Consider the following 25,591-nt stretch of genomic DNA (forward strand, 5'->3'; position numbering starts at 1 on the left):
CATCTTTCCTGCACTTCATTAGTATCTTCCCATTTGCAAAGCCTGTTTTTAAGTGCCAAGCTGCCTCTCAGAACCAAAGAGAAACAGTGGAAGCATTTGAGGTTCACTTCCCAGCTGACCAACAGCCACAGCCAACACAGATCTGCTCAAGGTCTGCAAATCCAGTGATGTTTCATGGACTGAAGGTGCCTGTTTGCAGCCAGTCCTGTTCAGAGGATCTGTGCCCTCTGCATCATCCCCTGCTGCTTTGCAACAGCAGTAGGGGTGCTAAAACCAGTGACAGACACTATTAATTTCTCTCTGCTGTTTGTTTGTGCTAACAAGATGATAGGTTATTATTTACAAGCAGTCTAGTTTCCATTAGACATTAAGGATCACAGCAGCCACAAGATACTCAGCAAAACCACTGAGGTCAATTTGGAGATTCTTTAACAGCTCTGGGCCACCAGTTTTTTTGTGTGCCTGATATACAGCATATACTGAGAAGAATCAATACCAGAAACATCTTTGCATGCATTTCCTGTTTATGGCATTCTTTTTATCACCAGAAATGCTAGAAATGTTTTATGCAAAGGCAAACCAGGAGTTTAATGGTATGCAGTGAATTTCACAAAGATGAAAAATTGTGGCTTTTAATTTTTAATGTTCTAAGGATATATGCAGAGAGACACGTAAGAGAGAACTAAAGTAATATTTACACCTGGAAAACTGTTTTGAGTGTGTGTGCATGTGTACTTTACAAATAAATCCTCTTATTTAGGTATCAACATATATTGGAGAATCTTCATTCAGGATTTCTTGTGTCATAATTCCAGGATAACATTAAGCTGTTTAAAATAAATCATCATTCTACAACTCACTGGGAAATATTGGACCCATTCCAATAAAAAGATTCATTCCAGGTATGACTGAACTGGCTTAGATAAAAATCAGAGCTCAATGTTACATTTGGGAGAGCCATTATTACTGCATGCACTAATGTCAAAACAAGAATATTTTTCATTATCTTGCCTCTAGTGAAAACTTCTGAACCCAAATTAGTTCTGTTTGCTCCACCCTTGAGCACACTTATGCATGGCCTGTACTTCCATGCAGTTATCCTCTTTTTCCTTTTTCCTTTTTCCTTTTCCTTTTCCTTTTCCTTTTCCTTTTCCTTTTCCTTTTCCTTTTCCTTTTCCTTTTCCTTTTCCTTTTCCTTTTCCTTTTCCTTTTCCTTTTCCTTTTCCTTTTCCTTTTCCTTTTCCTTTTCCTTTTCCCTGCTGAAAGCAAGAGCTGTTCAGCTGCTGAATGTTTGTGTCCATTAAATGGGGCTTTGTGTACCAAGGTTTCCTGTGCCATCTTAAAATGGTGATTCATGGTTAAATCTGTCCAAAAGAAGGGCCTTGGTTTTGTTTTATTTGATTTGTAAGTGTATCACTGAATGGGCTGATGGCTGAGGGTAGACTGAAGCCCTAAATCTGTTCAAAAGTGGGGAGAAGCATGGCAGATGTACAGACAGGTCAGCTTATATACCTGGCTTGGAGGGTGGAACTATTAAAGCTGAACAATTCTTCACCCTTCGCAGCACGGTCCATGTTTAATCCTCTTGGAAATGGCTCTGAGGTTTCAGTGTGGGTATGGGCAGCTGCCCATCAGAAATTGGACCCCTGCAGGCTGCTGGGCCACTGTTGTGTAGAACAGCATCAAGTTGCTGTCAGACAGTGCTGAACTTGACCCAATGCCTTTGCCATGAAGTAAATGATGTTCCTTTTCTGTCCCTGAACAAGGGGATAGAATTGCCTGGCAGCACCCCACACTTACATGTTGACACTTGTGGAACAACTAGTAAAATAAATTAATTTTTCCAAAGGTAATGAGCTTGATATTAAATAAATGATTCATCCCTAAGATCAAAAGGAAATGTCTTCTGAAGGAGTGTCCCATGTCTCTCCAGGGCCTTAGATTTCTGTCATCATAGGCAAAATCATTCCCTTTGGTTTCTCTGAACCTGGAATTTTATTTTTTATTTTCTGAGGCAGTGACTTGGTGAGGATTCAGGTAAAATCTTCATTGATTCTGAGACTGGTATTACACAAGGTACTGCTGGGATATAGTACCAGGGATATTGTCCCTTACTGTTTTCTGTTTATGAACAGCCTACCCCAAGGTGCTAATTAGCTGGAGGAGTTACATGTACACAGAGCACGGTTTGTTCCTCTGTAAAAACACATTTGGGGTTGATGTGACTTGGTTAATTGTGAACATCCTGTATTTCCTGAAATCAGCAAGGTAATACCAAAAATCTGTGAGACTGGTATTTTTCACCTAAAACCAACTTACAAATATTTGGTTAATTCTTAATAACAGCTATCCTCAATAAGAGTTTGTTAGATGCAATAAACACATTTAAATATTTTTCTTTATCTTCCACAAAATCTGGCTGCATCTTGTTTGCACTCAGTGAGATCTGTTCTTGGGGGTTGGTACCTTAGTTCTCTGATTGTCATCAGCTATTTTCTTGTCCCAGGTGCTGTACAGGCTGGAAGAAATTCTTCTGTGTGCCTTACTTTGACAAACAAATCTCATTTGTGCCATGCCGGGTGTTTGTGTTCTGACTTCATGGATGCCTCAACAAACACGAGGCAAAGCAAGGCTGGTTGTAATCTGTGGCTTCTGAGATTAGGAACTGCAGATGCCTTAAACTGATTTTAAGTTTTATTTTGCTCAGAGGAAGAAGGTTCATGTCAGACTCAGATGAAAGTCTTGAAGATATTTGTGGGTTCTAGATAATAATGATACATCAGTTTTAAATTGAGCTCTGTGCTTCAGAAGTGGCTGCAGGAGGAGGAACCAGCATGATCTCCATGGGTTTATGTAACAAAAATGAACACCAATTACAGTACATTTTTTCCACTGGGACTTAGCCTATCATTTTGTCTAATTATGGTATGAATCCCACAATGGATAAACTCTTCTTCTGTAAGGAACTAATTCCTCCTAGAAATGCTAAAAGTCATAAAGAACTCCAATTATAATGAATTTTGCAATAGATAAAGAGAGCCTGTGCCAGCCACAAGAAAAAAAAAAAAAGAAACAAAACAAAAAAACCACCCAGAAAACCAGGAAGAGCTGGCCTGGAGACAAAGAAGGAATGTGTAATGGTTTGTATAAACTTCTTTCATACTTTATCTAGGCTTGTACTAAAAATTACTGATCTATGAAATGTTACTGTCAATTTATTGCTGATGGATTTATTGACCTACAATCAAGGAGTATTGCTGGATTAGAGTAATTTGGGAAGAAAATGGCTGAAAACATGTTCTACACCAGTAAGAAATTCTGAGACAATGAGATAAGTGGTTCTGTCACCAGGCATGTTAATGGTTTGCCTGTGGACAAGAAGGGAAAAAACTCTCATTTCCTCACTCGCACCCCTATCCTTCAGCCTAAGTCCCAGCATTTATTTGATTGGATTTCTGCAGATCTGAGGTGGTTCACTAAGCTGCAAACTCTGCTGAGGGTTGTTCAAAAAACTGCTGAGTGACAAAAGAGTCAGAGAGAGAAGAGCTGCAAAGCTTCTTTGGCACAACAGAGGATGGAAGTGACAAGGATTAGGCTGTGGTTACTTGGGGATGAAAACTCTACACACACATATTTTATTTTCCCTGATGTTCTCTTATGAGTTTAGAACCAGCAATATTAAATAAAGAGGCAATGTTTAATATTGAAATTGCCTTCCCCAGCTGTCTGATAAAATTGAATCCAAACTCTTATTTTCCTTCAGTAGAATGCAATATATGTTCATACTTCACTGACTCATTTACAAGAAAGAATAAACAGCCTTCCCCAGAGCAAGACTGCATTTATTTACAGACTGGTCTGCTAAAAAAAGCCCTAAACCAAATGATGATTATTGCTGAGAGATGATACCTTGGGAAGTGAAAACCTGGTACAGCTGGATCTAATCACATGAGGGAGTGACAACAGCTCTCATGGCTTCCTGGCTGTAGGGATGTTTGTCATGTTTGTCTTTCCTTCAAGGAAACCATTGAGAGAATTTATACACCCAGAAAGACAAAACCTTGCAACTCTCAGATCTTCCTGCTTCAGTAACACTGAACTCAAACCATGTAGGAGCAGTCCAGGGAGAGCTGTTTTTTTCTCCTTGTTTTACCTTTAAATTACATTCAAAGATTTTTATGTAGATAATTCCTTGCTCTCAGTTTCCTGTGCTCTTCTGTGAGTGGTTGTCACAGTGATGTGCCAAGGTTAATGGAAAGAGCAGCTCATGGAATTACACAGGGGCAAACTGGGCACAGCAAGCAGCATCTGCTGAACCTGACCTCAGTGGAAGGGGCTACTTGTCCAAAAAGATTTTCAAAGCAGGGCACAGCTAGAAAAAGCAGACTCATGGTCTGTCTGCATTCCCAAGTCCTCGGCTGGCACTGCAGCTTGGACTCCTGCATTTGGTTTGGCTGTTTCTGGTTTCTTGGCATCTGCTGCCTGCTGAGAGGGAGGTCACATTGCTCTAAAGTGAGAAATGACTGGTCTTTTTGTCTGATGAATCCTAGCACATATTTTTACTTTCTATGAACATCGCTGGCACTCTGCTGTGATTTGTGCCTGTGATTTACTGTGTGGCAGTTGCGTTTGGATTCAGCTGGATCATGAGTAAAACAATAGGAGAAAGCTACAGTCACACATCCACCCACAACAGACCTTCCTTGGCCTTGCACACCTCTTACATGGATTAATATTAATATTCTCTGTGTCATGGGTACTTGTGTGCCTGCATAAACTGAACATTCTGACCTAAAGTTTTCATGGTAAGTATCTTGCTCTGACCCCTGCTCTTGAGGTGTGAATAATTCTTGTGTTCTCAAGTTTCTTCAGGAGGATTAAAAAAAAAAAAAAAATGAGGCAACAATGCTGAACCAATCAGTATTCATAAGATGGAAAGCTTACCTGAGCTTTTAAGTGGCAGAAATGACACCAAATGCAAAGGTGTTGGCTACAATCTTTATGTTTGGCCTTGCTCATGGCTATGGAAAACAGCTTTCTAGAGAAAGGCCTTCAAGACATCCTACTACCTCAAAGTGTGATGAACTATTCCTAATCTCTTTGCAATTGCTGTTGCCCAGCATGGGTCTTGAAGGCACTGAATTTCCACAAAAGCAGTTTTCTTTTGGGGATGTTGTAAGAATTCAAAGCCAGGAAAATTCATTTAAAAAGTAGAAATAGAACAGTCTCACCTAGGCTAAGTATACACTTACTCTGTCAGCATTTATTTTCCAAATTGCTTTGCAGCAAATTATTATTCATTTGAGAAGTGTGAGTGGAGGGAAGCAGGTCAGCAGAACAATGATGTATCTACAGTAAATTGATGGATAGTTACCAGCCAAAGTCAAACAAAGGAAAAGCAACCTCAGCACTCTGATCCCGGGGGTTTCTTTCTTCCTGAGAAGCTTGCAGAAGTGCATGTGGAGAATACTGCTATGCTGTGGTTATCTGTTACCCATCCCTTCAGTGTTGGTCACGCTCTGAAACAATAAACAGCTTGGGAATTCAGCCCAGCATTAGCCCAAACCAGGTGCATTCAGGGTGCTTCCCGCTTTTGTCTGTTTTGTTGGACACAAGCAAGAAGAAGAAGTCACATTTCTTCCCCTCTAGGTGCCAACATGAAGTGCAAACTGGTGTGGTGTTCCCATCCTGACAGAGTCAGTGCTGAAAGGGCTGTTGGGAGCTTTCCCAGGGTGTGAAAGCATGAAAAATTTGTGAACAACAGCAAACCCACATCAGTTTGATTCTGCAGTGACAGGCTGTAAGATTTGCCACTGAATCCACTGCAGAAACCTCACCCCAGCCCAGATTTGAGCTTCCTGGGGCATTATGTGCTGATCCTGCCAACACAAACTTGGGCAGGTCCTTGTCACCTAAAGATTATGGAGCAACATGTCCACTGCTGTGAGCATGAATTAGTTTGAATTAGGATGGCTAAGGCATAAGGAATAAACTGGAAACACTCACTTGTGAGCTGTGGGCCAAAGACAGAATTCTGGCATGGGAAGAAGAATGGGGAGCTGGAGGATGCCAAAGCCTGTGGTACACTCAAATCCAGCTCCTGGCTCTGTGCTGTCCTGTAGAGTTTTGAGTTTCCCAGTGCAGCACTTGCTTGCCCACACAGTTCAAAGGGCAGCCCAGGGCCAGTTTGCTTCCAAATCTCCCCTGCATTGCCAGGAAGAGCTTCTCTGCCTGTTGTATGCTCACACATGTGGGGCACACAGAAATATCCCAGGCAGGTCCTACTTGATCCTTCAGTATTCTTGGAAGGATGTGCTTTGGGTCTCTTCTGGGGTTTTTTGAATTTTTTGTTTGTTTGGTTTTGTTTTTAATAAAACTACATAAGTAAACTTCATCCAGTAGCTAAGTGTTTGAGGACTTGAAGAGGAACTGGCTTCAGGACAACAGCTCAGCTTAAATAAGATAAATTTTGTGCTTGCAGAGAAGAACAGATTTCAAGCACCAAAGAATGTTGCTGAGCTCTCATTTGGTTTTCAGGTGCCTTTTGTTGTCTCGTAATTGATTTTTATTAGATGGTACTGTGGGAGTAGGACTATGGCCATGCAGAGAGAATTAATGCAGAGAGAGTCAGATTAGGAAGTCTGTGGCTATTAGCTTGATCAAATTATACTTTGAAAATGGGTTAATAAATCTAGAGGAGAAGGGAGGGAGGAGAAGGTATTTTGAATTATTCATCATTTATTTGACAAGTTTACATAGCCACGAAATGCAGGTGGGAGTAAGGGAGTGGGTTATTTATTAATTACATATGAATTGCACAGACCTTTCCCTCTTGCAGCAGATCTGCTTTCACAACTTAGCTTTGACTACAGCTGGCCAAATTGTTTTTGCCTTCAGCTGAAGAAATTCTAAGTACCTTTGAAAAATCCAACCCATCAAAATTCAAGCCCAGTTTATTTTTTCACTCTTAACATCAGTCATCTTAGATGATACTTCAACTGTTCTTGATAATTGAAGGATTGAGGAGGAAATGTTCATATATCACATTCTGGAGAGCAAGTGTACAAGAAACCAAATTATCATTGTGGGGTTTTTAGGCTTTATTTTGATATCTGTGCCCCCAGAATGAACACTAGGAATTGAAGACTGCTCTTACCCTTGCTGGAACTTCACAACCTTCTGGAAAAGCCTGAGGAAGGTGAAGATCTGAGAGGGCTTTATGGGGTAAGGTTTTTTAAGATGGAATGCATAACATGCAGTTCCTTTTTGTGAACAAATGTGAAATCTGTGTCAGGAGCCATAACTGAAAATACCTTCCCCAATCCACAAGTATTTATCTTTTTTCCTTAACATTCTGTGTAGATGTTTTTGAACCCACTGCAAAGCTCCGGCTGACTTCACCATCTCCAGCTTTATTTTTCTACCAAAATGTCAACATTTAAGTCTGCAGCTTATGTACCAACAAAATACTGTTTGGGATTTCCCCTTTCCATATATATCTGCATCTGAATATTTAGTCACGAATGTCACTGCCAATTTTTTGCAGGGCACATGAATAGACTGTGAACAAACTTTCTTTCCATACCAGAATTAAGCTGAAGCGTAGACTCAATGCTCAACGTAGATGCATCTTCTTTGGAAAAAAAGTGCAGCAATTCCACGGTTTCTTCTCACTTGCTGCCTAACCCATGGCAAAGCAGGAGACTTGTGGCATTAGCACAGGGAGCTGTCTGCATGTGTCCTGCTCTCCAGCCTGCCCTAAAGCTGGAGCTGGCTGTCTGCACTTCCCTCCTCAGCAGTTGCCTCATGAGTGACTTCAAGGAAGGGTATGTAAGGATACATCAATTCCTAGTGAGGATAGGTGATATATCTAAGTTTCCATTAATGCTGTCAGTTAAATCGATGGGTCATTTCGCCTAATTTTTGGGGTTTTTAACATTTTTAAATTTATTTTTCAAGTAAAATCCAAAAAGGTCCTTTGGGAAGGATTGAGGATGAGGGCTGGTCCTCTGCTGAGTTATGTTGTTTGCAAAATCAAGTTTTTCTCTGCAGCACAGAGAGGATATGAAAATATTTATGTTTATTCTGACACGGGGATATTCTACATATCCACCCTTTCTGCTTGATACTTAAGAGTCTGTTAATATGGCAAATTCATGTTTGTGGATGGAAACCACGTGGGTGAGATGACCCAAGGATTAATCCTGGATGGTTTGGGGAGTCACACCATACTCTGAGAACTCCCAGACTAAGAACCCTGGGAGATTGGGGAGTGGTGATGCTCGGGGGTGTTTTCTGCTCCTTCACAACAACAGGTGGCTGTCTACCCCCGCAGGCAGGGCATGGAGGAGGCGAGGAATTTACTCAATACTCAATTTATTTCCAGTGTCTGATGGGAGTAAGGATGGGGGCAAACTGTGCTGGTTCAAGTAATACTCACACAGACTGGTAGAGGGTTTTCTTGCTCAGACACTCCCTGTGGCCAGCAGCTGGTTTGGAATAGTGGCACCACCTGAGCCTTTTTGTGAGCTGGTCCTTCAGATCCACAGATGGGAATGTACAGAGCAGTCAGTGACTCCCCATTGGTAGCACTGTGCCTCTTTATTTTTGTAAAAAAACCATTTTCTATTGCACATGGACAAGTGGGAAGGGAACAGCCTGCAGGAGAGGAAGGGGATGGCTCCAAGATGCAGCAAAACTGTGCAAAAGTCCAATAACTACTTCTTAAAGCCAAAGAATGCCAGACTCCACTAGAGGCCACTCACCCAACACAGGCCAACACATCCCAACAATCTCCTTTCCCAGATACATCCCTCAGGTCTGGGACACTGCAAATGATAATGAGAAGAGGGGAAAGGCATTCTTCTATTTCTCAGTGAGAAAGGTTTTAAAATATACTGGCATTTTACAGACAAATGAGGCACCCTGAGTGCCACTGTAGATGTGTCAAGTGGGACAGAGACTTTATGTGAAATGAAGCTTTGGAAAGGAAAACTTGTCATTTTCCTGTGAGAAGATAGGGCAGCCTTCCATAAGAGTACTCTATAAAAATACCCAGTCTGCCCAAAGATACCATCTGATATATAAAGAGATTACTCATTTATTTAAAGGATGGTTACTGAATAAGTTTTAAAGTGTTGTGAGACTCTTGTGAATGAACATTCCTTAGTGTGATGGAAAGAAGCTCAATCCTGACCTGTACCTCAGGGTCTATTTTGGCTGAGATCAGAGCACTCACAATTTGATACTGTCATTTTCCATCAGTAGGTCTGATATTTGATGTCAATAAAAGCTGAGTCTGTCCTGCAGACTCTTGGATACAAGGCTTTTCTGCAGATAGTTGTGCTGGGAAGCTAGTATGGTTTAGTTGCTGATTTTGTAAGTTAGAACAGGTCTAGGTAAGTGGTAGCATTTGAATGGAGGAGTTTTCCAGGGTAAGTCAGATGCTGAGCCCGGGCGAGGCTGCCTCATGATGGCTCAATGAATGACACATAACAAACCAATTTGAGCAGCATAGATTTTTGTTTATTTTAAATGTCATTGACTAACTCAGTAGCCATCTGTCTTAGCTGGATTAATATCTTGATCATCACACAACATTTTGGCTGTTGTGCAGTACTGAGAGTCGAGGAGCCAATCTTCAGACACGGTGTGAAGCCACCATCCTGCCTGGTGTTGTCCCCATAGAGGACATCCTGCATCCTGCCATTTTTTCAGGGAAACACAGCCAAACATGGCATGGAGAGACACTGCTGAGAGTGAATTTTTTGCAGTATTCCCTCACACAATCACTGTTCTGGTTCACTGTCCCAAGCCAGTGGGACAGGGGCTTGGAGCAACTTGGGATAGTGGAAGGTGTCCCTGCCCATGGCAGGGGGTGGAACAAAGTGATCTTTAAGGTTCTTTCTAACCCAAACCATTCTGGGATTCATAGGGGTTAATGAAGTAAAAAGGAATTATTCAAGGACTAATTCAAAAGGAATTATAAGGAAGCAACATTACAAAGGTCTTGTACTCATCAGTGAGAAGTAGCACTAGTCCTGCCCTTGGATCCAGTGTATCCAGTGGGGATGTTACTGGTCATTCTGCTTCCCCCCTGCCAACCATCTGTAAAAGCCCAGGTAGTTCCAGTCCAAACAGCTCACCCAAAGGTAAGCAAAAAACCTGTTGTACAAAGAGCAACTGAAGAAAAATTTTGTGCTACTATCACAGGTCCACGTGACAGTGTCTTCTCTAATTTTGCACTGAGTTTGTGTGAGGACTTTACACTTTCCAAGCCCTTGGAGAGGGGAGAATTGGCAAATAAGAGTGTATGTACATGTGGAAAACATCCAGGGGATTTTATTGCTGAACTGGAGTTAGACTGTAGTAAAGTGGATAAGCTGTGTAAAATACCTGCCCTTTAGAGATGTGGCTGAAACAATTCACTGAAGGTTTTCCTGTGAGAGGCAGTGGCTCTCCCAGGAGTGCTTTGCCATATTTGGTTCCATCTTTTCCATCCACAGAAGCAAAGACTATCTCTGTATGTCACTCATAGGACTGGGTCAAATTGTTGTTCCATAAATTCAAATAAACATTTCTTTTCCCCCATGAGATTCCATCAGGATATTTGAATCCAATCATATCTTTCAGTGCTCAGTGAGTTTATTTTCCATCTGCATGTTCCCTGTTAGTCTGTGTCCAAAGCTGTTCCCACTATTCCTTGTTGCAGTGCCAGGCCTGGAAAACAAATGAAAAAACTTTGGAAGACCTCATCTGTCTTTTGAGGAAGAAAACCCAGTATGGACATGAGAGAACATGTTATTATGAGTCTGTTAGGAGAGCAATGTCAATTGGGCTCCCAAAACTTACACTGCATTTTAATTACTGCGTGATAATGGGGAGCCTAAAAGCATGGAGCATAAAATGTTTGTATGCAGCTCAGTTAATATAAAAGAGGACAAAGGAAGAGGTAGAGTGTCTTATAAGTTTTTTAATCTCATTTCCTGCTGCTTCTTTTTATTTTAAACCTTGCTTAAATTTTGGGTTTATTCTCTTTCCTCTTTAAAATTCTGTCTCTTTTTGATATCTGGTGTGCAACTATTCACTAAATGGGTTCTAATGTCAGAAAGACATGGTTCCAACATTTCTATATTTGTGAAACTCCATTGTTTAATTGCCATTCAAGTGAAAGAAAACAATTTTCCTTCTTGAATGGGATAAATGCCTGAGAATTTTCAAGCCACCAACAATTTCTCTGTGTGTCCCGTGGGCTCTTCCCACTTACACCACTTAAACTTTGTTGATTCAGAGAGAGAGTTCAGCAAACATAGGCTCCAGGACACATTCTGCTATGTTTCTCTGGGTTTTTGGCTGTCATGAATGTGACTTTTCCCATTTTCTTCAAGGTTTTTAGAGGGGTGTGAGCCTTCCCTGACAGCAGCAGGTTTCTGTGATGTCGATTTTCTGGAGGCTGCTGCACACATGCTGCCCATGGTGCCAGCAGCCAGAGACATTCTCCAGATGCTGCTGAGGCTCCTGCAAGAAGTCGTGGGGCTCAACAGGCAGCCAGAGCTTCTTTCCACCACCTTTGCTGAGCAAAACACCTTTCCCAAGCACGGAGCCCTCGTTGCTGTGGGCTCCTTACGTGGTGGGGATCCTGCTGTGCATCTCCACGTCGGTGAACTGCTGCACGTTCTCAGTGCTCTCTGGGGAGGTGATGGGGGACACAACGTGCTTCAGGCGCAGGAGCATGGAGAACAGCAGGATCAGCAGGAGAGCCAGGAGGGTTAGGAACAACCCCACATAGACGTAGAGGCCGGAATATTTGTCTGCTGTTGTGTCTACTTCAGTAGCCAGGGTCGGGAGGTGGACACGGCCGGTCAGGTTTCCGCGGAACTTGAAATAAATCTCAGTCATTGCTCTCTGTCAGCTTTGGTCCATTTTCCGTGCGTACCTTCAGATCTCCTGTCTCTCCTCACCAGACTCAGAAAGGAGGTCAGGAGAGGAAACTTAGCACAGATGGCATGATGGTTTCTGCAAGAGAAGCTCCATCCCCTCGGTGTCGAGGCTGCTGCTCACACAACTGAGCAAACTGTGAGGGACAGGCCTGCACAGACCATTTTGCACGTTGCTGTCATAATGACAACGAGCATCACACTTGTGCTTTACACTTCCTTCTGGCTTTTATTTCATCCTAAAAATACTTTGGGCTCCCTTTTGGTAGGTCACCTCCTTTGGATGGTGAAAAGCTTTGGTCCTTCTCTCAAGCTGAGCTGTGAAGGTTTGCACAGCTTTGGTCTTTGCAAGTGTTGTTTTCCCAGACTGACTGAGCAATCAGCTTCCTGCCAGCTTCTCTCTCCCACAGCAGGTGGTTTATCCTTGGGTGAGCTGGGGAAGGTTGTTTTCTGCCGTGCCAAACGTCTGGGGGATCTCTTCTAATTCAGAGCTTAAGGAGTATGGAGTTTCGAGTTTCTCGTTAGGAATGGTCAAAAAGTCAGCTTTCTAAAGGGAAAAAAGTGTGAGAGAGAGAAATGACACCAGGTACCAAAATATCCTAGCCTGCATGTGGTATCTTTAGAGCAGATAGATAAGAAAACCCCAGTCATGCTCCTGTGAGACACCTTAAGATGAGGAGAAGCACTGAGTATTTAATTTTAGAGAACACTGAGCAAATCTAATTGTTGATGTCCTCTCTGGTAACACATTACTTAAGGGTACAAGAAGGCCCTACAAGCTGTGGAATCAGATGTCAGAGAGGAAGGGGAGATGTGAATCCAGTCATTGTTTTTCACCATGTGTCTCACTTATTGCATATCAGCACCCTCATTTTCTGAGGCTGGATGCACCTGGCAGCTGTCCAGAGCCCTACCTGTCCCCCTGGAGCAACTCTGCTGCAGGATGTGACACTTCCCTCACCTCCTGGCAACAGAACTTACTAAAAATTGGGGAATCTTAACATTTTTGCAGTTTCAGTTCTTCCAGCTGGAAATAGAAATGAAAATTCTGGAATTTCACTGTAAATTTTACATTCAAAAACATAATGTTCTGCTCTGATAAGACCAAAACTTTGGTTTTAGCTGAAACAAAAATGAAAGCCCCAAACAAACTGAGTCAATAATTTATAATGTCCACTGCCTATAGACCTACACAAGATAGAGTAATATTAAGATAATTAAGATAGTAATATACTATGCTAATATATATGCTAATATATATGATAATATATATGATAATATAATACAAAATAATCAGAATAAATGAAACATTGAGTCAATATGATATAAGAGCTCTGACATGTGACAGTTTACCAAATAACATATTGCTGCAGAACATTTTGACTTCCAAGGGACTCAGACTTTCACTACAAGCAAGACCTGCTTTGGCTCATGGGATGAGGAAACACCTGATTTGCTGAATTTTTAGAGAAGGGGCATGAGGGCTTGGATACACTTTGCTTCCCAGCTCCTTCTTCAGTACCAAAGCATTTGAGATAGCAGCTATCCAGTTCAGGGAATACTGGACCAGATCCTGCTCAGTGATAAACTGGCCCAAATTGCTGATGGCAGAAATGACCTGGGGATTTCACTTCTGCTGTGTGGGCAGGGGACTCTGAGCTGTGCAGTGTGAGGGAGGCTGTGGGCAAGCTCCGTGTTTTTCCAGAGGCTGACCAACCCCTCTGGAGCCATTTACTCTGGCAGAGGGTTTGGTGCTGATGCAGAGGTATGGGCAGGGCAGCCAGGCTCTTTTGCTCTCAATTACAGGGCAATAACCGCGATTTTCACACTTGGAATCTATAAATGGAAATTCTTCCCCCGTGAAAAATATTCTCATGTTGCAGAGCAGGTGGGAAATAGAGGGTGTGAAGGTAATTGTATTAAATTCTGTTCTTACAATGTGATTTCTCTGCTGATAATGAAGTGCAAACAGACTGGAATCTGACACTTGTGTGAGTTAAAGTACAGAGCAATGTCTTTGCCACCCCATCTGCTCTGTTACTGAGAGAAAAAGCCAGAGCTGGTTTCTCTCCTTAACGAGCAGAGAGCCTAATGGCTTTATATCCTTCATAAAATTAGACTGCAGAATGCTAAGGACATTAGTCTGAAGTTCAATAATTAACTACAAACCAAGATGCTGAAAAAGCTCAGCTGGGTATTTATTGATAAAAGGATCAGATTAATAGTAAGAAGTATTAGCAATGGGGAGCTGGCACTGTTTGGGTTTTTTTAGGCTCAACTGTAGATTTGTCAGGAGCAATCAACTATTCAGACTATTGAAAGCTGCAACATTAGCTGCATCTTCTCCAGAAATGAGCCAGAAATAATTCAATAGCTCCAGGCAACCCCAAAGATTTTTTGCTTTTCAGTCTACCAATTATCCCATTGAGCACATATCTTTGCATACCAGTAGATTTAGATTTTGTACACTTCCCTGTAAGGAAGAGAAGCTGAATGACTGTAGAGACCAACATGATGTGAAAATAAGTGGTAGACAACAATTTCGTGTGTAGAGCAGGTCAGACTATAACTGTGCATGACTCAGGTTAGAGGAGGCAGAACCTCACTGGCTACCATGAGGAGCCAATTCATGGACACAGGAGCATTCCCTGTGATCTCAGTTTCCAAGATTTAGTCATTCTCTGGCTGAACAATGCTCCAATTCTGGTTGATCACTGGTGCTCAGTGGGTGCAGACTGATGCCAAGCAGACGCTTGGGGATTTTTTTATCAGTTTGTGGCTTTTTTAAAACAGGGATTAAAAAAAACCCAAACCCAAACCTAACACATTTCATTTAATAAAAATCTGCAATGAAAATAGAAGCCTTCATATATAACAGGAGAAGGGTTTTTCCCCAGAGTGTGTCGCTGAGCCAGGAAATTCATCAGCTAAAACTTCATGGGCACTGACATTAGCAGCCTCCCACTGCAGCTATCAGGGTGTGGGGAGCTCCAGTCTGGGCAGTGTCCATGAAGCCTGCATTGCTCTACTCTGCACGTTTGGAGGTCACAGGGGAGCAGAAAGAAAGATTTTCCTCAAACAGTGCACACAGGCAGCACAAACTGATCCTGCAGCTGCAGTAAATATTTTTGCCTTGCCCACCTGCTTGCTTCTACTCCCGTGCTCAGTGTGAGCACCACTTGCCAGCACAGCATCTCTGGAAGTGCAGGAACTTTCCTGAGTTCCCCCTGGCTTCTCCTCCCACTCTGGCTCTCACAAACAGGTAAGCGGGACAAAATAGAACAATTACTTGTGGAGCTTCTACAAGTGCACCCAACTGGCTGGCAAGTACAGGATGGTTTGGGTTTGGACACACAGCACCGGGTGTGTTCTGTCCAGGTCACCTTTACAGAAAAATGTCAGCACTGAAGAAACGCAAAGACAACATCAAAGCTATCAATTCCATCCATGGCTTGCATTGTCTCCCTCAGATCCAGGGAGGGTCTGGGGGGGAGAAGAGAGGCAGGAGGGTGCATCTCCTCTTTTAGTGGCAGAGAAGCGATTTTGTTCTCACGCTGAACACGTGTGAGAGTGCGCCGGGAGAGAAGAGAATAAAGCAGAGTTACCTTTCAGAGCAGGCAGCAGCGCTGGGACGAGACCCCAGAGTCTCTGCTTCAGACCACGAGCTTGGTGATGCCCCTGGGAACATCTCCCTGCGGTGGGATCGTGCAGAAAGATCTGCTGGAGTCAGGACAGTCCTTCCAGCAAGTGCGCTTCTCCTGCTCTGCTGCCGAGCTCCGCGGCGGGCAGGGATGGCTTTGCCCGGGATGCCACCAGGGCACCGCTGGCTCCCTGCAGGCGGCAGGGAAGGGGCGAGGAGCTTCCCTGGCTGAGCAGCCCTGTGGGATGGAGGAGGCAGATCCCTCCCTCCCCGCTTCCCTCCCCGCTTCCCTCCCTCGGCAGCTCCGGGAGGGACGAGCCGAGCTCCGGCTCCGAGCGAAGGGAGGGACGCTCTGAGCTCAGCTCGCTGCAAAGTTTGTGCGAGGCTCGCCTTAACTCTTTCGTGCTTGCTGGTTGAGCAGAGACATCCCCCTGGAGGGCAGCTTAGCACTTCCTCTCATTTTCTGGGGGATGCAAGGTGTTTTTTTTTTTTTGTTTTTTTTTTTTTTTTGTGAAGGCTCCTAGCTGGGATCCTGTCTGGAGCACGGACACGTGTCACCTTCCAGCCCTCAGGACAGTCCCCAGGCATTCACTGCCCTTTGGCTGTGGAGTTTTTGGTGCCTTTTTGTCCCTGTGCCCGCTGGTTGGTGGTTTGGGAAGAGCTGTGTTGAGTTTACAAGTCCTGCCTCCCTTGAGTAGCTTGAAACGGCAAGAATAAGCATAACCCCAGCTCGGCAGTGTTGTAGGGAAGAATGATTTTTGACGATTTACGAATGTGTGTAGCACAAATTTACAGATGAGATGCCAGGGAAATGAGGCAGAAGGAGCCAGGGCTGGGTGAGAACCCAAAGCATGTGGATCCCTCTGACTGCCAGACCTCTTGACCTGCATTTCTGCACCCTCCCAGGCTGACAGAGTGGGCCTGTTTGTGCCAGATGCCAGTCTGGGATGTGCTGCAGCTGTCCCCAAGGTGTCAGCAGCAGAGGAGCTGAGCAGCACACGAGATGCACCTTGCAGCTCTGAGCACTGAGCTTGGGCAGCTGTGTGCAGCTGTGTTTAGTGTGCCTGTGTCCCTGTGCCCCAGCAAGGGCTGGAGGCACCTCCGAGGGGTGAACCTCATCCACAGCCCCACTCTGACCTCTGGGCTTGTGGAAGTTCCCAGATTGTCGTTCATGGCCTCTGTTTGGGGCACTGGAAACAAGCTTCCCCTCTGAAAAGTAGGTCCCACACAGGGGTTTGGGAAAAACTTGTTAATTCTCTCTCTCTGCAGTTTTCTGTGTGATGAAATAGAGACATTTAATCTCCAAACTGTCTCCTAGAATAGCTTTCTATCTCTGGTTCCCCATGGCCACAGCCTGAGCAGAGGGGCCAAAGGGTAATGAAAGCCAGAGCTGCACAGCTCTTTCATCCTCCTGGGATGCATTATAAATCCATCTCTCTAAAGGCTCCTCAGTCTCTGGAGCTCACAAGCACAGTGTATTATTACAATGCAGCACTCTTTAGATAAATAAAGCATAGTCCCTTAAAAGAAACCCCAGTTCCTCCATGCTTCTGTGCAGGGATGAACTCTGTAAACTAAGACATAAAAGGCAGCTTTGACTGCTGATTTTAGTTAGTATTTTTTTTGTTGCAATATCAAATGCTGTCCCAAATATTGCAGTCTATGCCACCATCCCCTGCTAGGCACATAGGAATGAAAGTACAGTGATAAAGCAGAAGGAAGATCGTGTATTTCCCCCCTGGAATTGCTGCAATTGCTGCTTTACCAACAAACCACCTGACAGCACCTCCAAACCCTTGGTACACACCCTTGTATTTAAGAAAAAACAAGTGAGAGCTCTGTTTAAGCAGGAATTATGTTGCTGGTTGAATTTATGAGACCCAGAAGAGACAGATATGTTGAAACATTGCATCCTTGCTTGCTATACAATGCTAACGAGCAGTGCTGAAATGAAAGGCTCTCTCCCTGTCCATGCCATCCAGATTCTCTGCTCAGCTTTTTTCCCCCTTTGTTGATTTTGCAGTAAATTATCTCTCCCTTTTGTAGGACCAAGCTGCTGCTTGCTGGGTGGTTGCACTTGTATTTCTTGTTTGCTTTGTAGCAGGGCATGATAATGACAGATGAATTTTAAATACTGCCACCATTTATACCAGGCTGATGAATACTTGACTGAATGATTGCTGAATTCCCAAATTGTTGAGAAGAATGTAAATTTTTGGGACAATCATTGACAAATTTGTGTTACATAAAGTAAAAGTGTACAAATTCCCTTGGAGATGCACAGAGATATGATCCCAGTGAATGTATATTTTTAAAAAGACTTTGAGAATTTGGGGGCAAAAACCCAGGGAGCTTGTTAGACTCTTTCCTTTGCATTATTTGGCCAGTGTCTGAAGCTTTTAATCAAGTCACTTTACACATCTTTCTCATGCTGATCCCCACTAGTCTTAGAGTGAAATTTGGATTTAAGAAGCAAACAAGATCTCTGCATGATTGTTAGTGAGTATAGTCTGTGTGTTCCTATAGGGATTCTTGTGTTACCCTAACTCATGAATCCTCTGAACATAGCAAATGCATAATTTGGGTCTTGAAAATTTCCTTGCAGTGCAGCTGCAGTGAATGGAGAGATTCTGAAGCAAGGGGTAGCTGTTTGTCTTGGCAGACTGAGATCTGTTGTAAATACGTTTTTGTTCTAATATGTTTTGATCTGTACCACAAACAGGCTTGTAGAACATGTAAAAAGACATGTTTTGGTAGACTTTGAGTCAGGGGTCTCTAATGGATGGAATTTAAAATGTGATAAATATTCAGGTTCATGTGAAATGGATCCAGCTGCCACCAGCTTTGAGGGAGAAACCCCACAGTGCAAGGGGTGGCAACCTTGGAAGCAAAGAGTTGCCTCAGGCTGGTTCCTTGCTTAGGCCCCAACCAAATGCTCTGACTTCTCTCTGTCTCATTTCTTTTTCATGAAAAAGGAAAAATTATTGGTCCCTCCCCACCACGTGCTACGCAAATGCAGTGGTCATGTGTCCCCTGCTCCAGCAGCATCCGGCGTCTTTCCCTCTGTGCATTCCCACACAATCTCCTTTTCTCTAGCACACCCCATCTGAAAATGCTCATGAGTCTGGGCTGAAAGAGTTTTGTTGCTTTGAAAGGCTCTGGGGCTGTTTTGACAATTTGGCTTTGTTTGGAACTTCATCATGGCAATGCTTCAGTTTATTTATAGAAACTTAGTCTCCCACAGATGACTGAAGAAATTCAGTGTTGTCTCATGTTGCTGCTAATTTTTAGGAACATTTCTAATGTGATTTACAGTTGTCAGTAAAGGGCTACATTGTTCTGCACAGAATTCTGTCTGGGACAGCCCTGAGCTTCATTTTTGTGAGTGAGCTTGTGGGGAAGGCACAGCATGTCCCCAAAATGGCATTAGCACCACCTGCAGAAGGGACTGGCAGTGCTCGAGATAAGCCAGGAGGGCCAGCAGGGCCAGCTGGCAGTGAGCAGGGTCCAGTGAGAAACCTTTGAAGCAGGGGGCATTTGGAAGCAGATTCCACCAGGATCCAAACCACAAGTTCATGTCAGCCACCTTCCATCAAGATCCCACATGAATCATGTGGGCCTTAGCAAAAATTTACTGAAAAATAAACAGATCATGTGTTCTCCAGCCCATAGTCTGGAATATTATTATTTCTCCTGAAGTAGGGTACTTGCAGCTGTGCCTATTTTTAAGGGAGTTCAGCACAAATTCTAGACCCAGGAGCTTCAGGCAGGTCTGGAGAAACTTTGAGATGTGCTGAAACTTTGGTTTTGGCTGGCCAGTTGCTAAGGTACAGCAGTGAGCCATGGTGCTCCAGTCCCTGAGAATGGGCTCTCGTTTCTCACCCTCCCAGCCCAGCGTGTCCCAGAGCTCACCAAGGCTGCACAGCAAACACAACACCTGGGTCTGGCTGTGGCCACAGGAAAGCCTCCAGCAGATGAGGTTGTGTCCCTGCATGATGGACAAATCATCCATGAGGACAGTGCAGCATTTCTTGAGTCACTCGTGGAATTTTCTCCTTCCCATCTTAATGGCAGGGCTGGTGCCCCAGGGGACACTTGGCATGGGCCTCAGCATCAAACCAACACCTGAGGTGTGTAAGTGTGTGAAATCTGCAGGTTTTGTGCTATCTGCTTTCCTCTGACATTCTGGATGGAGCCTGGAAATGTATTTTGTATTCCCAGCTCAGTTCCCCCTGCCAGCTCCATGCTCTGCCTGAGGACAGCATTTCCCTGGGTGTCAGTCTGCCAGAGCCCACCCTGGGTCAGGGTGGCTCTGTTTGCTGGAAAAGTCTCTCCTCCAACCCGAGCTTCCAAAGAAAGGCTCAGCAGTCTCTGTTGTTTGGTCTCAAGGCAGTTTATTGCAAGTTATCTAAAATATTTTCTCCTGGGGCTGCTGTGGTTTGCTCACAGCTCAGGCAGAGGCACACACACACCCTGACATCCTCTCTGACCCCGACGGCTTCTTCTCTCCCCACCCAGGGCTGCTGCTGTCTTTTATATGGTACATTACGTGTTACATGGTTACAGTTTTCCCCAATGCCTATTACCTATATTAAATGGGGATTTTCTATCTTTTATATGGTATATTACATGTTACATGTTTACAGTTTTTCCCAATGCCTATTACCTATATTAAATGGGGATTTTCTATCTTTTATATGGTACATTACGTGTTACATGCTTACAGTTTTTCCCCAGTGCCTATTACCTATATTAAATGGTGCTTTTCTACTCTAAACCAATCTGTGAGTGCCAACATCACCAAGAACATGGAGGTGAGGAAGCAGAAAGAGGGAGGACAGGGCAGGCCCAGATCATCTTAAAACCTCTGACCCCCATGTACAAAACCAAAACCCCCTGTACAGCACTCAAAAATTCTTCCCTCTACTTTTTCACTACTTCTACTCTAATATCTAAACTTTTGTGACTTCATGTTCTTCCTGCAAGGTTGGTAACTCATTCCATGGCTCAAACCCAAAATCACAGCTGTTTCCAGCTGCCTGCCAGGGTCTCAAATGCTTCTGACCTGGACCCAGAACCTCCAATAATGTCTGAGGGACATTTTGAGTTCCGACATCAGCCCATGGTGACTCCTGAGGCATTGGACACCTTTGTCACCACAGAGTCCCTCCCAGCCCACCCAGAGCTGTGCTGGGAGCCCTTGGAGCCCTGTGGGCTCCTCCCCAGTTTCTGCCTGCAGGAACAGCCTGGAGGGTTAATGCTCAGGTAGGATTCCCTGGAAGGTGCTTTTCACAGCACAGGAGGTGTCAGGAAGGTCTCAGATAAGGTCACACATGTTAAAACAAAGGCACCCCCTGAGCTTGCCAGGCAGTACTTGTGAGCACAGGGTTGATCAGGAATTCCTGAGCAGAGCCATGCCTAAGCTGGAGCTCCCTGTTGAGCAGGATGGCATTTTGGGCTGAGCCCAGTGCTCACAGACTCAGGTATTGACCAACTCACTTCTGCCAAGGGACCCACGAGGCAAATCTTTAAAATATGAACAGATGATTCCTGGATTGTGACCAAATCCTCCCAGCCAGGCCATGAAGCTGAGTGCAGGGTGGGAAGAGCATGGGGAATGGGAGCTGCAAAACAGTTAAACCCTTCTCTGAAGCCTCTGATGCCACATTATTTGCATGATTCACAGTTAACAGATGGGCTTCTGCCTATACTGAGGGGGGACCAGTTCTTCAATTGCCATCATTAAATAATAATCATGACCGTTTATACTGAAAGGAAAATAATTTTGTGATGACCCCATTACACCAATTTTTGTTTCCTTGGTTTGTTTGTTTTAATTCCAGTCTCAGGGAAGAAAGTCTCTTTTTTCAGTCCTCATTTACAGAATATGCAGCTGAGAGAGCTGTGCCCACCCACACACTTTAACATTTCAGATATCAGCATTTCTATGCAGGACTGGATGAACTCTTTCTAAACCTGTCTGGAGGAAACATGCTTGAAATCTTCACAGAAGATGAGTGAAAAACAGTGATAGATGCAAACACTGCCATCTCTGCTCTACCACCCATTTCCACTGCATTTCTGAGAAAATCCTCTGTTTGGATGCATCTGTTCTGTACAGGAAAGCACAGCACAGGAATCCTCAGCTGCTGCCAGTTGTACTGAAAGGGTTATCGTAGTTTAAGCTTAAAAAAAATAATAAAAATAATCTTGCAAGTGATACAAAAGCCATTCAGGTGTTTCTCTATAATCCCTTCTGAACAGCAGGGATCCCTCTCTTGCCAGGGCTCCCTAAGCACTGCTCTGGCTTCCACCCCAATGCATTTGTACCTCAGTGTCTGCCACTGCTGACACAGAGCCCGTGTGTTGCCCTGTGCAATATTATTCCACTTTATTCTGCTGCACTGAGGCAAGGAGCAGAGAGTTAAATCACATAAACCAATCCTGAAATCCTTTCTGATTCATGGGGAGCCCAGTTGTGTTGTACTTGAAATGGTCACAATACAAAGCATCACTCCATTTTCAGAAGGCTTCAAAACCTGCTTTATTATAGCATGCATGCTTTTTATACATTCTTACAAAACTCATAAGTTTACATATTGGTTAGAAGAGACAAACAAAGTGCTTATTTGGAATAGGCAGTTGCAGGTTGCTCTTATTTCTTTCTTTCTTGAATTCTATGCCAACAACCTTGGTAGGAAAGTCTTTCAGGGGTAAACATGGATCCTCTTTTCAAATTTCTCTCTGGCTCACAGAAGTTGCTGTGAAACCTCTTGCACACAGCTGGTGCTTGGGGAGTGCTGAAGAGCAGAGCAGGCAGGATGAAGATGTGAATGACAACTGCACAGTTCCCTTTTTGTTTCACATGGGGCATCTTTATACAACAATTTTTAACTTGTGCTGTTTTCACGTGAGAGTGGAGACAGGATGTCAGCCCAGACAGCCCCTCAGTCTGAGCTGTGGCAGTAATTCCTATAAATTTCTGCTAAATATAAATGGGGGGATGTTTCCTTTTGATGCCTTTGTTTGTCTAATAGCAGTCACAAGTTCTTTCTGGGTCAGTAGCAGAACAATCTCACTGTCCAGTTCCACTTAATTATTGTTCATTTTTGGTGAAGAAAAGAATAAACATCCATGTGTGATTCTGCTTAAGTGATGTGCCTGGTTTTTAATAGCCAGTTTTGGTCCCCCTTCTCGCCTACATGCCACAAAATACATTTACCTTCTGTCCCCAGCATCAAGCAGTCTGGGAAGAAACTTTTCTGTGAAAACACTGGACAAAAAGCTTATTGAACAACCCTTCCTTTTGAACAGAAGACTGATCTCTCTTTTTATTTTTAGCCTATTAACAACAAATGTTGCTTTATTGCCTCACTTTTCACAGATGAAGACATGTTTTCAATTTGGACAAAGGTCTCTACCCAGAAAGATTCACCACATGGCTCTGCAGGGCCACTTGGTCCTTTTACTCTGCCTTGCTCCACACCCCAGTGAGTTCTCACTGGAGCAGGTTTTATCCATGCTCCAGATTGACTTTGCAGCAACTCCCCTGCTCCAGATTGACTTGCTGCAGTGAGACTGGAGTTTAGACTGGAGCTTCTAAAGCCCCAGAAAACTCCTAAACTTCTAAATCTTGTCCAGTGCCTGGGTATCAGCTCCAGCCTCTGGCCATTCTGCCACATGTGTGCTGGATTTGGGATGCTCTGGGGAGGAGAGAGGGGCTTTTGTGCTCCCTGCTGGGCAGCAGGGGCCAGCTGAGGTGTCCCTGGCTGCAGGCAGGACCCTGGAAAGGGACAGGATGTGGCTGCCAGGCTACTGCTGGAGATGGGCTTTTGTCCCTCTGGTGTTTAACCAGCAGCTCCATGTGCCCAGGCTAAGGGACATTTCAACATCCCAGGTCAGCTCTCCACACTGGCTGCCTCTGGAATTGTAAAGGCATTCTACCCTTCTCTGGCAATGGCTCTGGGGAATGTGAGGCTTGTGTCAGTGTCTACTCAGTTCTCTGTAAAGCTTTCAAATACTCTTCTCCACTTCTGGAAGGGAGAGGCGCTTTCTGTCTTACCCACTAATGCCAGCAAAATCCCTGTTCCCATTCCCAAGGATTGTAGTCCTGTGCCACAGGGAGGACAAGGCACATTATCTGCTTTTGCATACAATTTATTATCAACATTTCTTCCTGCTTCAGCTCTGCTTCTGATGACAGGCTCAAAATAATGAAGAAAAAGAGTAGCAAGTGCAGGAATGATGTGCTGAACTGCGTGCGTGATGTTCTGCTCTCAGCAGAGGCCAGTCCTGCAAAGATTATCCTGGGAATAAATATATGCATTAAAATGGGATCAGAATGTAAGAGAATAGATCTCTGAGGGCCACTGCTTCAGAATGAGGAAATCGCTTGGAGCAGACTCAAGACCAGCAGCTATGAGATTTCTGCAGAAATTTCTGTAGAAATTTCCATGTGTGGACCCCACCAGACTGCAGGAGTGGCCTGCCTGGTTTAATGCAAACAGTTGAATTAATCATACAGATAACTGTAGCTTAAATTCCACTGGGGATCAGTAAAGTCCAGTCACTGAAGAACTTTACAACACCCTGCAGTGTAATCAACTCTGCTGATTTAAATATAAGTCCTCTGAAGGGAATTTAAATCTCTGAATCTTACTGAACCAGCTGATGTCCTTTCAAGAAGAAGATTTGTACCACTACTTTTTCTACTCATAAAATGCCTCTTGCCCTTTCACATTTTGAGATATTTAATTTTCAGTGCCTATAATTCCACAAGGTACCTTCATGCTGTGTAAAATACACAGACACTTTGCCGTGCATAACCTGTGGTATAGAAGCTGCCTTCTCCCATCAAATATTTCCTGTAGGCAGGAAAATACTTTTTAGAAGAAAATAAGACAATCTGGAATTCTTTCCTGCTCTTTGTCCCAGGAAAGCACAGTATCAGACCTGATGGTAAGACAAGGTCCACAAAAGAGTATTTTCAAAGGAATCCAAGACAAGGTCCACAAATGAATAAGTATTTTCAAAGGAATACTGTGTTAATAGAACTGGCACGTCAGTCTCTGCATTCACACGTTCCTGTGTGAGGAAATCATGACTGTCACTTTCAGAGACACATCCTGTTCTTTCTGGTGGTGGGAGATTGAGGTCTTGCTCAGATCTGCTGACATGTGAGGATTCTCTTTGTTGCCCTGCTTGTGGCTGTCACAGCACATCAGGTTCATTACCAGCTGAGGTAAGATTTGGTTTATGAGCCTGACAGGAGATGTTGAAGTGTCTGAGGTGCTTGGGACAATTCATCTGAGAAAGAGAGTGGGGTCCTTGCACAGGGAAAATGCTTGTCTGCTGGAAAGAGCTATATTGTAAATGCAGGTGAACCCAATGGGATGAAATGAGGATGTCTGACTCAATTCAGAAGGCTGAATTATTTCTTTATTATAACTATGCTAAAATACATCAATATACTATATAAAAGGAGGATACTAAAACTACATAATACTTTCTCTGACTCTCACACAACTCGTGACCCTCTCTGAGAGCCCAGCCCCCGGTGGGTTGGACTGGATGGGATTGGATTGGATTGGATTGGATTGGATTGGATTGGATTGGATTGGATTGGATTGGGTTGGATTGGATCGGGTTGGATTGGATTGGCCATCAGGCTCAAACAATCCTCACCGGAATCCAACCAAGCCATCACCCCAGGTAAACAATTCTCCAAACACATTCCACATGGGAAAAACAAGGAGCAGAAATAGAAATTGTTTTCTCTTTCATTTCTCTCTGTGCACCTCTATGAAAAATCCTGAGAGGAAGAGAAATGTGCTTGCCACAGAGCTACAGCTGAAGGGAGAGCAGATGTACAGAAGAATTCCATCACAAATGATTGCACCATGTCACCTTCCCTTGATAACCTTGGCCTGACGTAGCCAGGTGAGGGATGCAGCTGCCAAGCTGACATTTCCCTCAGGAAATGCTCTGTCCCTCATCTGGGTCCCCCTCCCTTCAC

General features: G+C 43.9%; 1 protein-coding gene across 1 annotated transcript; it reads right to left on the reverse strand.

The window, feature by feature from the left end:
* Positions 1–8,582: 8,582 nt before the first annotated feature.
* SERTM2 (serine rich and transmembrane domain containing 2) lies at positions 8,583–15,933 on the reverse strand. The gene is made up of 2 exons (XM_031504820.3): positions 15,542–15,933; positions 8,583–12,483 (listed from the first exon to the last, which is right to left on the reverse strand). Exon 2 carries the CDS (start codon positions 11,896–11,898, stop codon positions 11,623–11,625), a length of 276 nt encoding a protein of 91 aa, XP_031360680.1. The 5' UTR covers positions 11,899–12,483; positions 15,542–15,933; the 3' UTR covers positions 8,583–11,622.
* Positions 15,934–25,591: the final 9,658 nt, after the last annotated feature.

The sequence above is a fragment of the Lonchura striata genome, chromosome 4A (assembly GCF_050655825.1).
Source record: "Lonchura striata isolate lonStrDom1 chromosome 4A, ASM5065582v1, whole genome shotgun sequence".
NCBI lineage: Eukaryota > Metazoa > Chordata > Aves > Passeriformes > Estrildidae > Lonchura > Lonchura striata.